Source organism: Bos indicus x Bos taurus, chromosome 3 (genome assembly GCF_003369695.1).
Source record: "Bos indicus x Bos taurus breed Angus x Brahman F1 hybrid chromosome 3, Bos_hybrid_MaternalHap_v2.0, whole genome shotgun sequence".
Lineage (NCBI taxonomy): Eukaryota > Metazoa > Chordata > Mammalia > Artiodactyla > Bovidae > Bos > Bos indicus x Bos taurus.
Genome location: NC_040078.1, coordinates 15,313,446 through 15,324,920, shown reverse-complemented (window position 1 = coordinate 15,324,920; position 11,475 = coordinate 15,313,446). Strand labels below are relative to the sequence as shown.

The window sequence follows — 11,475 nt, the reverse complement described above, 5'->3', positions numbered from 1 at the left end:
GAATCTATTGCCAAATCCAAAATATGAAGGCTTACCCTGGAACCAGAGATTAAATTGCCAACATCCGCTGGATCATGGAAAAAGGAAGAGAGTTCCAGAAAAACATCTATTTCTGCTTTATGACTATGTCAAAGCCTTTGACTGTGTGGATCACAATAAACTGTGGAAAGTTCTGAAAGAGATGGGAATACTAGACCACCTGATCTGCTTCTTGAGAAATCCGTATGCAGGTCAGGAAGCAACAGTTAGAACTGAACATGGAACAACAGACTGGTTCCAAATAGAAAAAGGAGTATGTCAGGGCTGTATATTGTCACCCTGCTTGTTTTAACTTCTATGCAGAGTACATCATGAGAAATGCTGGGCTGGATGAAGCATAAGCTGGAATCAAGATTGCTGGGAGAAATATCAAGAACCTCAGATATGCAGATGACACCACCCTTATGGCAGAAAGTGAAGAGAAACTTAAAAATCCTCTTGATGAAAGTGAAAGAGGAGAGTGGAAAAGTTGGCTTAAAGCTCAACATTCAGAAAACTAAGATCATGACATCCGGTCCCATCACTTTGCGGTAAATAGATGGGGAAACAGTGGAAACAGTGTCAGACTTTATTTTTCGGGGCTCCAAAATCTCTGCAGATGGTGACTGCATCCATGAAATTAAAAGATGCTTACTCCTTGGAAGGAAAGTTATGACCAACCTAGATAGCATATTGAAAAGCAGAGACATTACTTTGCCAACAAAGGTCTGTCTAGTCAAGGCTATGGTTTTTCCAGTGGTCATGTATGGATGTGAGAGTTGGTGAAGAAAGCTGAGCACCAAAGAATTGATGCTTTTGAACTGTGGTGTTGGAGAAGACTCTTGAGAGTCCCTTGGACTGCAAGGAGATCCAACCAGTCCATCCTAAAGGGGATCAGTCCTGGGTGTTCTTTGGAAGGAATGATGCTAAAGCTGAAACTCCAATACTTTGGCCATCTCATGCGAAGAGTTGACTCATTGGAAAAGACTCTGATGCTGGGAGGCATTGGGGGCAGAGGAGAAGGGAATGACAGAGGATGAGATGGTTGGGTGGCATCACCGACTCGATGGACATGAGTTTGGGTGAACTCCGGGAGTTGGTGATGGACAGGGAGGCCTGGTGTGCTGTGATTTATGGGGTCGCAAAGAGTTGGACACGACTGAGCGACTGAACTGAACTGACTGACTGGCCCTTATGTTATCTTCTATTTTATGGTTTCAGTTTTTATATAATTATCCATGGTGGGTGGGTAAGGGGTGTGTGTGTGTGTAAGATGTGTGTGTATAAGGGGGGGGTGTGTGTGTTTAAGGGGTGTGTGTGTACAGGGTGTGTGTGTGTGTTACCCATGATGTGTGTGTAAACTTGTATGTGTGTATTACCCATGGTGGCTGGTAAAAAGTGTTATGTGTAAAGGGTATGTGTGTGTAAGGAGTGTGTGTGTATAGGGTGTATGTATATGGGGGGTGTGTGTGTTGGTAAGGAGTCTGTGTGTGTGTACGGGGTGTGTATGTGTGTGTGTGTTACTCACGGTGGGTGAGTAAACTGTGTGTGTGTGTACGTGAGTGTAGGGATAAAGGTTCTGGTTTCTGCTTGAGTCTTCGCTTTGAGCACTTAAAGCACTTTATATACTTTATAGGGTGTTATCCTAATTTAACAAATAAGGGAAGGTAGTTTCAAAGCCGTCAATTGAGGCTCGGAAGTTATATGATTTGCCCAAGTTAGACAACCAGTTAAGTAGCCATGTTGGTCTCCCTGGGGTTTTAGTAACGTGCTACTCAACTGCACAGGAAAATAATGACAATTTGAGTAGTAAAGAACGACTGTTGAGAGCCTGAGTTCAAGCAATTCCAAACCTGTTTCTCTTTCACTACGACTCCTTACAACCTCACCCCATCTTCCGCCCACTCCAGCCCTCTTAGCTTTAGGTCCCGGGGGGCAGACCTTCCATTGGCTGTTGGTTACAGGGCCTCATGCTCTTACGAGGGGAAGTAGCCAATCAATGTGGCTCGTCTCCGCCCAGCCAGCCCGCGCTAGATCGCGTAATCGTTGCCCCTCCTGTGGCATGTCGGGAATTGTAGTCTAGTGAAGCATTGCTGCCTATAGTGAAAGGAGGTCGAGAACTACTAGATCCAGCGACCCGAGCGCCGAGCGGTCCAGCTTTTAGGAGTACCCCTCCAACAATCTGGATCTGCAACCCGCATCCAGGAACAGGTGAGAGAGGTTGAGGGCTGGGACCGGAGGCAGGGGCTAGAAACTCGGTCTTACCTCTGTAGCGCAACTTTAAGGCACAGGAGGTCCAGTCTGTTGCGTCGCTGTTCCCCCGTTTTGGGAATTGGTGGGACCGACTGGCTGACACCGTGGATGTGCAGAAACTCCCAAACTCTGCCATGTGGTTTCCTGGAATCCCAATATAACTGCACCCTGCTTTGCTCTTCCGCTGCGAACCCTACCCACCCACCCAGTGTTGCTCCGAGGCTGTCAGCACAATCCTGGCTCTGTGAGGGTCCAGTCCCAGAGCCCCAGACTACATGTCCATAGTACCCAGGGGTTCTGCTTTCACGTGTCAAAGCCTGCGCTCCCCTCTTCCTGCCTACCGAGGGAGACCTGGGTTCTAGATTTGGCGCTGCCATTCCCCCGATATCCTCCTACCTCCTAGAGCCTCAGTTTGGCCTCCATAAAAGAGGGTGATATAAAAATCCTCCCAGCCCCCGGTCCTGAGGTCCTTTACTCTGGATTCTCCAGTCTGTGCTCCAGAATTTAGAGGAAGAAAGTAAGAGTAGAACAATTCCAGAGGCTCCCTGGTGGAGGCGTTAACGGTTCCTCAACCGGGTAAAGTTAGGTGGCTTTGAGTCCTAGCCTTCTTATTTTAAGTGTGATCAGCTGAGTCTCGGTTACCCAGCCGTACTTTTTGTTCCCTGCATTTCTTTCTGTAAGTGCCCTCCAGCTTAGCCCAGAAGAGAGTGGGGCATTCTGGGTACAGAGGTGAAAGGTTGGAGGGTGACTTGGGGAGCTGACAGCGTGCATCTGCCTCTGGTGCTTGCCCCTGCAGGGAGTGCTCAATGCCCCCTGCCTATGCCACCTCCCATGCTGCCCCTGTCCCGCTGGCTGAGATCTGTGGGGGTCTTCTTGCTGCCAGCCCCGTGCTGGGTGCCCCAGGACAGGTTGCTGGGTCCCCTACAGCGACCCACCCTGGGGCACGGGTGCCCAGTCCTGGGGGCCTGGCACAGTGCCCGCTGCTGGCGGCAAGCGTGGACAGAGGAGCCTCGGTGAGTTTGGCAGGGGTGAGGGGCCTTGGGGAGGGGAGCAGCTGATTAGGTTTCTGACTTGTCCTCCTTCTTGTCAGAGCATTTTACTCCTCCCTCAGAATGAATGGAGACCAGAAATTGGACGCTTACGCCCAAGAAAGGCAGGATTTCATCCAGCACTTCTCCCAGATTGTCAAGGTGCTGACTGAGGAGGACATTGGGCATCCAGAGATAGGAGATGCCATTACCCGACTCAAGGAGGTGAGGGATTTACAACTTGAGAGGGTGAACCTTTGCAATCTCTGCACATGTGTGGGGTCTCTCTCTGGCTCTGGGGTGACTTTTGACAGGTGTCGGAACAGACTTTTATCTGAGAGACTCTGGGTCCATTCTGGAGGGGCCGGAGCCCGGGCAGGTCCAATCAATCCAGCTTTGTGGTTCTGGTAGGCCAGACATACTGCTTTGCATAGGGGTTGAGCTCCCTGGGAGTGAAGGCCTTGATCCGGGTAAGTCTTTGATTTTGTTGAGACAGGGAATTAGGTGTCCAGAAATCATAAGGGGCTACCTTGGCAGGGACCTGGGAGGAAGGGAGGAAGCAGTCTGAGGTGGGGCTGAGGGAAGGTAGTGTTCCATCAGAAACCCCTCCTCTAGGGCAGGAACTGTTTTTTGAGATACCTAAGTTGCCTTATTCTTTTGGAGTATCTAGCAATTCTTTTTGTAATGCTGTCTCATTTGTCTGAGGCAAACTAAGGAAAAGGAAGTCTGTACTGGGATGGAGATTAAAAAGGGAAGTCCTCCCAATGAACTCCATCTGGTTGACAACAGGGCAGCAGAAAGCGATGCCACTGAAGGAGTAGCGGATGGTCCCCCCAACCTGAGTGCCCTCCAAGCTGTTCTCTGGCTAATTTGGGGAGGAGGGGGCTTGTCTTATTAGTTAAGTGAGAGTCTTTTTATTTGCAGATAGGCTGAACTGTGAAGTGGGGTGCAGAGGAGGTGGCTGAGAAAGGAGGAATGGGGATGGGAGAGACCTGAGCTAGCCATTCCCTTGGCACACACAAGAGTTTTCCCCGGGTTCAAGCCCTGTCTGGGTTTGGGAGCAGATTTTAATCTCCAGTATGGAGCCTTCCAGTGTTCTGAAGAAGACAACGCAGAGAGAGCCTGGGGACTGGGGAACTTCCAGCTGTGCTCCACAACTTGGAAGAAGCCAAGAGAGTAGTAGTTCAGAGGCTGCCTGGAGGAGGGGTTGGGATTGAGGAGGATAAAGTTAGGTTCCCTGGTCGCCGGTGGTAGAAAACAAGGAGAAATCTCAGAATAGCTGCTCCGCAGACCCTGATGCCTTCCTTGTCCCTCTGCTCTTTCCCCAGGTCCTGGAGTACAATGCCATCGGAGGCAAGTACAATCGGGGTTTGACGGTGGTAATAACCTTCCGGGAGCTTGTGGAGCCTGGGAAACAAGATCCTGACAGTCTCCAGCGGGCCCTGACTGTGGGCTGGTGTGTGGAACTGGTGAGAAGGATGGGGAACAGCAGGCGAAGACGAGGTTTACTAGAGTAGGGGTGCCCTGGGTGGGATGGGGTGGGACAGGAGGGATGGGCCTGAAACTCGCTTCTCGGTTGTGTTTCTCTGCCTCTCGTGTGCTGGGGCCAGACTTAGTGAATAAGGGTTAACACATGGGGAGGCTGTTTTACCAGAAGGTACATGTTTCACCTGTACTCTGGTGGTGGGCCCGGGCCTTGGAACTGGCCGTGAAGTTGTCAGCTCTTTCTTCTGAGTAGAGGACAGCCACAAAAGTGAGATAGTTCTTCTACAAGATTATTCTATGGCAGAGATTGAAAACTCGAAGCCTATTGGTAGTTTTTGAAAATGTTTTAAAATTAAGTTCCCTAAATCTAACAAAAGGAGAGATTTCACATGAAACCCCAGATGTCTTGTATCACATGGAAAATTGCTAGATATGGGTCCAGAGTCCCATATAGCAACAGTTGGCCGAAGTTGAAGCCACTTCCCCAAGACTGGAGATGGACTGTCTTGTGTGGATCTGTCTGTTTTGCTCAGTCTTCCTGTCTCCAAGCTCAGTTGGTTCTTGAAGGTGTATGGTTTGCTCACCTGGCCTAAAGTCTCCATTTTAGGCTTCCCAGGGGGACTAGGTTCTGGAGTTGGGGGGTGCTAGGCCCTGAGGAGTGGGGAGATGAGCCCAGGAGGGAAGACGCTCTGGGCTTGGTGAATGACGGGTGATCCTGGCCTGTGGAGAGGAGCAGCTGGCCTGAGGGAGGGTGTGATGAGCTCAGCACTGGCCACGCTGCACTCTTGGCGTGAGCAGATCAGGTGGAGCTATCTGTCCTGCAGGTGGTGGAATTTCCAACCTAGAGCTTGTAAGGGAGATGGGGCTATACAGTAGGGATTTGCCTCCAAGGGGGTAAAAGGATGATGGCCTCACTGAGGATGGGGCCCCTGGTGACAGAGGTGCCCTTCTAGGGATTGGTGGTGCTGAGGAGCCCATAGCCACAGACAGCAGGCAAGGAGTGAAGGGCAGGAGGGTAAGCGTAGAGCTGTGGTGGACTCAGCAGCTCACCCGGTAAAATCAGTTGTTACTTACCTTAGCTGCGCTGTGGGTTCACCTGCGGTTGAGTTGGTTTGTTTTGACCAAACCGTGCTGCTTGTGGGATCTTAGTTCCCTGACAAGGGATGACCCTTGGTCCTGGCAGTGAAAATGCTGAGTCCTAACCACTGGACTTCCAGGGAATTCCCATGTTTTCTTAAACGCAGCTGCACTGTGACCACTTCCCTTAAGATTCCATTTGAGCAATGCACCATTGTTTTGGATGATTTTTGTTATAATCTCTGCTTTTATCTTCCTTTCGCTTCTACCACATCTCCTTCAACCTCTTTTCTATTTCAGCATTTACCTCCTAAAAACAAGGACATTTGCCTATATAACCACAATAGCATTTTCACATCTGTCTTAGTCTGTTTGGGCTGCTATAACAAAATAAGGTGGTTGGATAACGTCACTGATTCAATGGACATGAACTTGGGCAAACTCTGAGGTAGTGAGGGACAAGGAGGCCTGGCGTGCTGCAGTCCATGGGGCTGCAAAGAGTTGTACACAGCCTAGCGACTGAACAACAGCAAAATACCAGTGACTGGGTAACTTATAAACAACAGAAAATTTCTCTCTTACAGCTCTGAAGGTTGGGATGGCTGAGATTAAGGCACCCACATGACTGGGTCTTACCAGGAGTCAAGACTTCTCTTCCTGATTCATAGCCAGCATCTTCTTGCTGTGTCCTCAAGTGGAAGGGCCAAGGGAGTGCTTGGAGGTCTCCTTCATAGGGGCACTAATCCCTTGCATGAGGCTTGCACCCTCATGATCTGAGCATCTCCCAAAGGGTCCACCTTCTAATACTGTTATCTTTGAAGTTGAGGATTTCAACATAAGAATTTTGGGGGGAAGCATTCAAATCAGAGCAACAGTCGTGATAGTTAACATTGATATCATAATATTACCTAATATATATTCCATATTTAAATATTCATAATTCTTCCCCAATTGTCTACTATAAGGTGTTTTTTTTTTTTTTTTTTTTTTTTAAAAACATCTAGGATCCAAGCAGAAGTGATGCATTGCATTTGTTAGTTTTTCTTCAGTCTTTAGAATACTTCCTCCATTATAACAGACTTTTTAAAGTCTAGGCCAATTATTTGATAGAGTGGCTCACAGCCCAGTCTGATTCGTATCTAGAGGAAATAGGCAAGGAGGCATTTCGGTAAGGATGCAGTGTGGGTAATGTAGATGTGCTTCTCGCTACTTCCCACTGTGACATATACCTGGGGAGATTACTAAAAAACCCAACCCAATACTGTGGTAAAACCACTGTAGGTTTAATGTTCTCCTAATAGATAGAAAGTGCAGTTGGTGGGGGCAGAGGAGACTGAGGGAGGCCACGGAATGAATGCCCTTCAGAGGCGATCTTGGTTGAGTGGTGCTGGTTGAAACCAGCTGGCCCTTGTAGCCACTCGGGGGAGGCAGTGGAGCTGTGGCTTCAGGGAACAATGCCACTCCACATAGACACACTGTAAATAAAATGTGTGCCCCAATGTGGAAAGCCCAGGCCCCACTCCAGGGCGACGTCAGAGGGAAAGGTGCAGATGGAGACCTCCTTCCCGAGGACTTGGCCTGGAACGACAATAGCCCTTTCGGCACTGTGCACAGCTGAGCTGGTAGCTAGTGGTGGGCACTTCCTCTGAGCCATGCAGATCCACTGGAGCACACACACAAGACATTAAAAACCATGTCTTCAAGGAATTCCCGTAGTGCTCCATTGGTTAGGGCTCAGCACTTCCACTGCTGAAGTAGGGCCCAGATTCAATCCCTGGTCGAGGAACTAAGATCCCACAAGCCATGCGGTGTGGCCAAAAAGAAAAAAAACACACCATGTCTTCACAAGCTGTTTGAGGGAGCCGGAATATGTAGCCTGGCTGCTAGAATTATCTCTGGGAGAAGTTACAGTGCTTCATTCTCTCATGTATTTCTTAGACAAACATTTATGGGCCAGCACTGTGCTGGGCTTTGGGAATGCCATACAGTCAAACACCTCGTCTGTGCCTCAAGGTAGTTCACAGTCCTGCAGGGAGCCAGCATAGTCTGGTACTTTCCAGGAGGCTGGCACTCAGAAGAGGAAGCCCTTTGAGGATGTTTAAGAGCCATGGGTGAAAGTTACCAGGAGTCAGACTTCAGTTCCACCCCATTAGACTCAGGCTCCTAAATGAGCTTCCTGAGGTGGGGTTTTGTTCCTGTTTGCTGGAGTGGGTAAGCAGTGCCCGGAGAGAAGGCAGGAACCAGCCTTTCTTGTTCCTGAAGTCATGTAAAGTCACGCTGCATGAAAAAATCTTGTTTGAAACCCTCCCCGAAGTTTTTGGCCAGGGAGGAGTACAGTATATGAAGATATTTCATCATCTCCCTGATACCAGGGATTGTCTGGAGATCTGTTATGTCTCTTACTCTGAAAACAAAGGAGTTTTTTGTCCCTTTTTATAGTTGGGAAGCCTGAGCCAAAGAAGTCATACAATCTTCCAAAGTCCCACAGCCCAGATTAAAAGTCCTCAGTGAACTTCCCTGGCAGTGCAGTGGTTGAGATTCCATGCTCTCAATGTAGGGGGGCACAGGCTTGATCTCTGGTTGGAGAACTAAGATCCCGCAAGCCACACAGTGTGGCCAAAAAAACCAGTCCTCAGCCTCATCCTGACCTACCTTCCCTGTTGAGTGATTCTTAAAAGCAGCATCTACTGCTAGTAGAAGGAACAATCATAAGGAGCCCTGGGACTCTTATTCCACTTTCCATCCTCCTAGCTCCAAGCCTTCTTCCTGGTGTCAGATGACATTATGGACTCATCCCTCACCCGACGGGGGCAGACCTGCTGGTATCAGAAGGTAAGTGGGCGGGAAGGTAGCGCGGTGGGCATGGCAACAGACCACTGGGAAAGGGTCACATGGAGCCTATGGAGGAGGTGTTATGGGTTTTTGGTGTGAGTCTAGGCCAGAAGTTGATTGCTTGTTTTCTGTGTCCCTGACAGCCAGGCATAGGTTTGGATGCCATCAATGATGCTTTCCTTCTGGAATCATCCATCTACCGCCTGTTGAAGCTGTACTGTCGGGAGCAGCCCTATTACCTGGACCTGATCGAGCTCTTCCTGCAGGTGTGGTGCCGACTAGGGCTCCCACAGTGGCCTTGGCCTCTATGGGACATTCTCGTCCAGATATGCGATGCTCACTGTCCTCTTTGGGACAGTCTTGTTTTAGGGTGATACACAGGTTTGCCTGGAAGGGGAAGTAATTGAGGGAGGGAGTGGGGGCGGGTGGTGGCGGCGGCTTGCTTGTGTCTCTGTGATTGAAAGGAGTGGTAAAGGGCATGCGTGTGACTGTGTGGGCCTTGAGTTTGGGAGCCCTCTCTTCCTCCTCCTGTCTTTCTGACCACCCGGTTATCAACTACTGTGGGATGTAGGGCCCAAGATTTCAGAGTTCTCCAGCCCTGGAGAAAGCCCAGTTCACAGGCCATCTTCCTGCTCCTTAGAGTTCTTATCAAACTGAGATCGGACAGACCTTGGACCTCATCACAGCTCCCCAGGGCAACGTGGATCTTGGCAGATTCACAGAAAAGAGGTGAGGGACCATGGGAACCATATCTGGACAGTGAGAGGGAGGGCTGGGAGGGGGTGTATAACCCTTCTAAGGAGTTTATCTTCTCCATGCATGCAGGTATAAGTCTATTGTCAAGTACAAGACAGCTTTCTACTCCTTTTACCTTCCTGTAGCTGCTGCCATGTATATGGTGAGTGAGTCTCTTCATCCCTTGCTGCCCTGCTCATGTGGGCCTTTCAATAATGAGGCCACGGAGCAGGCATGCCCCGACTAGGAATGGCTGAGAGATATGGAGCAAGCTACTTAATCTTGCTGAGTCTGTTTCCTCAGCTATAAGATGTGGATAAAATCCCCACCCGTGGGACTAATTATAAAAAAGAACTGAGTGGTTTACATGAAAGTGGACAGCCCATCAAGGGGGAACAAGGAATTCTCCATCTGTGTACAGTAGTAGGAGTGGGGAGGAGATAATTCAGGCTGAGGGAGAAGACTAGATTCAAAGGCAATCCATGGGGTTAACTATCTATGCTGACCTTCTCCAAGTTTCCTTTCCATAGTGAAAGAATTTGGAAATGGTAAAAAAATTAGGAAGCAGGATCAGAGCGACTCAGGAACTGAGCCTTGTGAGAGAAGAGAGTCTGACGGCCTCCAGAATGGACTCATCTCTGCTGTGACTTGCAAGAAGACCCATAGCTAAAATCAGTGGGATAGGGGGTGGACCGTCAGCCAGGACTTCCTTTATCAGGGAAGCCAAGGGTGTCTGAAAGGAGAGAAGACTTAGGGGGTCTGTACTGGGGCAAGACCCTCTTCGTGGGAGGAAGCAGCCAGGAAGATGCAGGCACCTCTGGTGTATGACTTGTTAACCCCCTTTCTCTGTAGGCGGGCATTGATGGGGAGAAGGAGCATGCCCATGCCAAGAAGATCCTGCTGGAGATGGGAGAGTTCTTTCAGATTCAGGTAGAAAGGCATGGGGCACTGGCAGAAAACAGGCTCCAGCTTTGCTCCTTCCCTGCCTTACAGCCTCTTCGTTCCTTCTTTTCTGCACCCCCTCTGCCCAGGATGATTACCTCGATCTCTTTGGGGACCCCAGCATGACGGGTAAGATCGGCACAGACATCCAGGACAACAAGTGCAGCTGGCTGGTGGTCCAGTGTCTGCAGCGGGCCTCTCCAGAGCAGCGCCAAATCCTGCAGGTGCCTGAGGCTGTGCTGTGGGTCCCCAAGCCGTGGAGTAGGGGAAAGAGCAGTGGTTTTTCAATGGGGGTGATTTGACACACACATGCACGCACGCCCGCCCACCCTGGCATTTGACAGTGTTAGGAGACATTTTTTTTTTTGTCATCATAACTTGGTGTGTGTGTGCCTGTGCCACTGGATCCCTAGTGGGTAGAAGCCAGAGATGCTGCCAAATACCACACATACAGTAGCTTCCCACAAAGAACTGTCTGGCAGAAATTTCAAATGGGCCACGGGTTGAGAAATCCTGGGGTAGAAGAAGCTGAGGCCTGAACCCCACTGACTGAGTGAGCATTTGGGAAGGGGGCGGCGTGGGGGTGGGGGCTGGAGTTTGAGATCATAGCTACTCAGAGACCCTTGAAACTGGAGGCAGGAATGGAATGAATAAATGGCATTGGAGAGGTTCTGGATGGGGGAGTGGAGGGACCTAGAGGTGCGGGGGTAAGGCTAATAAGCCCGTTTTCCTACCCCCGACCCTTCAGGAGAACTATGGGCAGAAGGAGGCTGAGAAGGTGGCCCGAGTAAAGGCGCTCTACGAGGAGATGAATCTGTCGGCTGTGTACATGCAATACGAGGAAGACAGTTACAACCACATTATGGGTCTCATTGAGCAGTATGCTGCGCCCCTGCCCCCAGCCATCTTCCTGGGGTTAGCACAAAAGATCTACAAGCGGAAAAAGTGACCTAGAGTCTGTGAAGGTGGGGAAAGGAGGCTTCTTAATAAATTATTGTCTAACCTGTAGTTCTTCCGTTTCTGCTTATGCCAGCCAGGGGCGCAGCTTTGTCCAGAATGGGCAGGGTGGGGGTCAGTTGCATGGAAGCCGGAACCCCCTTGGGAC

The 11,475-nt window shown here is 49.9% G+C and overlaps 1 protein-coding gene across 2 annotated transcripts; it reads left to right on the top strand.

The window, feature by feature from the left end:
* The first annotated feature begins 2,072 nt into the window (after positions 1 to 2,072).
* FDPS (farnesyl diphosphate synthase) lies at positions 2,073 to 11,378 on the top strand. Of its 2 annotated transcripts, none has more exons than XM_027531106.1 (10): positions 2,073 to 2,229; positions 3,362 to 3,524; positions 4,628 to 4,768; positions 8,613 to 8,693; positions 8,837 to 8,959; positions 9,334 to 9,422; positions 9,519 to 9,591; positions 10,281 to 10,358; positions 10,460 to 10,594; positions 11,119 to 11,378. In XM_027531106.1, exons 2-10 carry the CDS (start codon positions 3,384 to 3,386, stop codon positions 11,317 to 11,319), a joined length of 1,062 nt encoding a protein of 353 aa, XP_027386907.1. In that variant the 5' UTR covers positions 2,073 to 2,229; positions 3,362 to 3,383; the 3' UTR covers positions 11,320 to 11,378. The 2 variants fall into 2 exon arrangements, with proteins under 2 accessions (XP_027386907.1, XP_027386897.1); XM_027531096.1 differs by having other exon boundaries at positions 2,120 to 3,284.
* Positions 11,379 to 11,475: the final 97 nt, after the last annotated feature.

Bases quoted from the DNA above. Each gene is read 5' to 3' on its own strand.
- FDPS (XM_027531096.1), top strand. From the start codon at position 3,091: ATGCCACCTCCCATGCTGCCCCTGTCCCGCTGGCTGAGATCTGTGGGG. The intron at 9,592-10,280 runs GTGAGTGAGTCT...CTTTCTCTGTAG, and splicing joins TAGCTGCTGCCATGTATATG to GCGGGCATTGATGGGGAGAA. The intron at 10,595-11,118 runs GTGCCTGAGGCT...CCGACCCTTCAG, and splicing joins AGCAGCGCCAAATCCTGCAG to GAGAACTATGGGCAGAAGGA.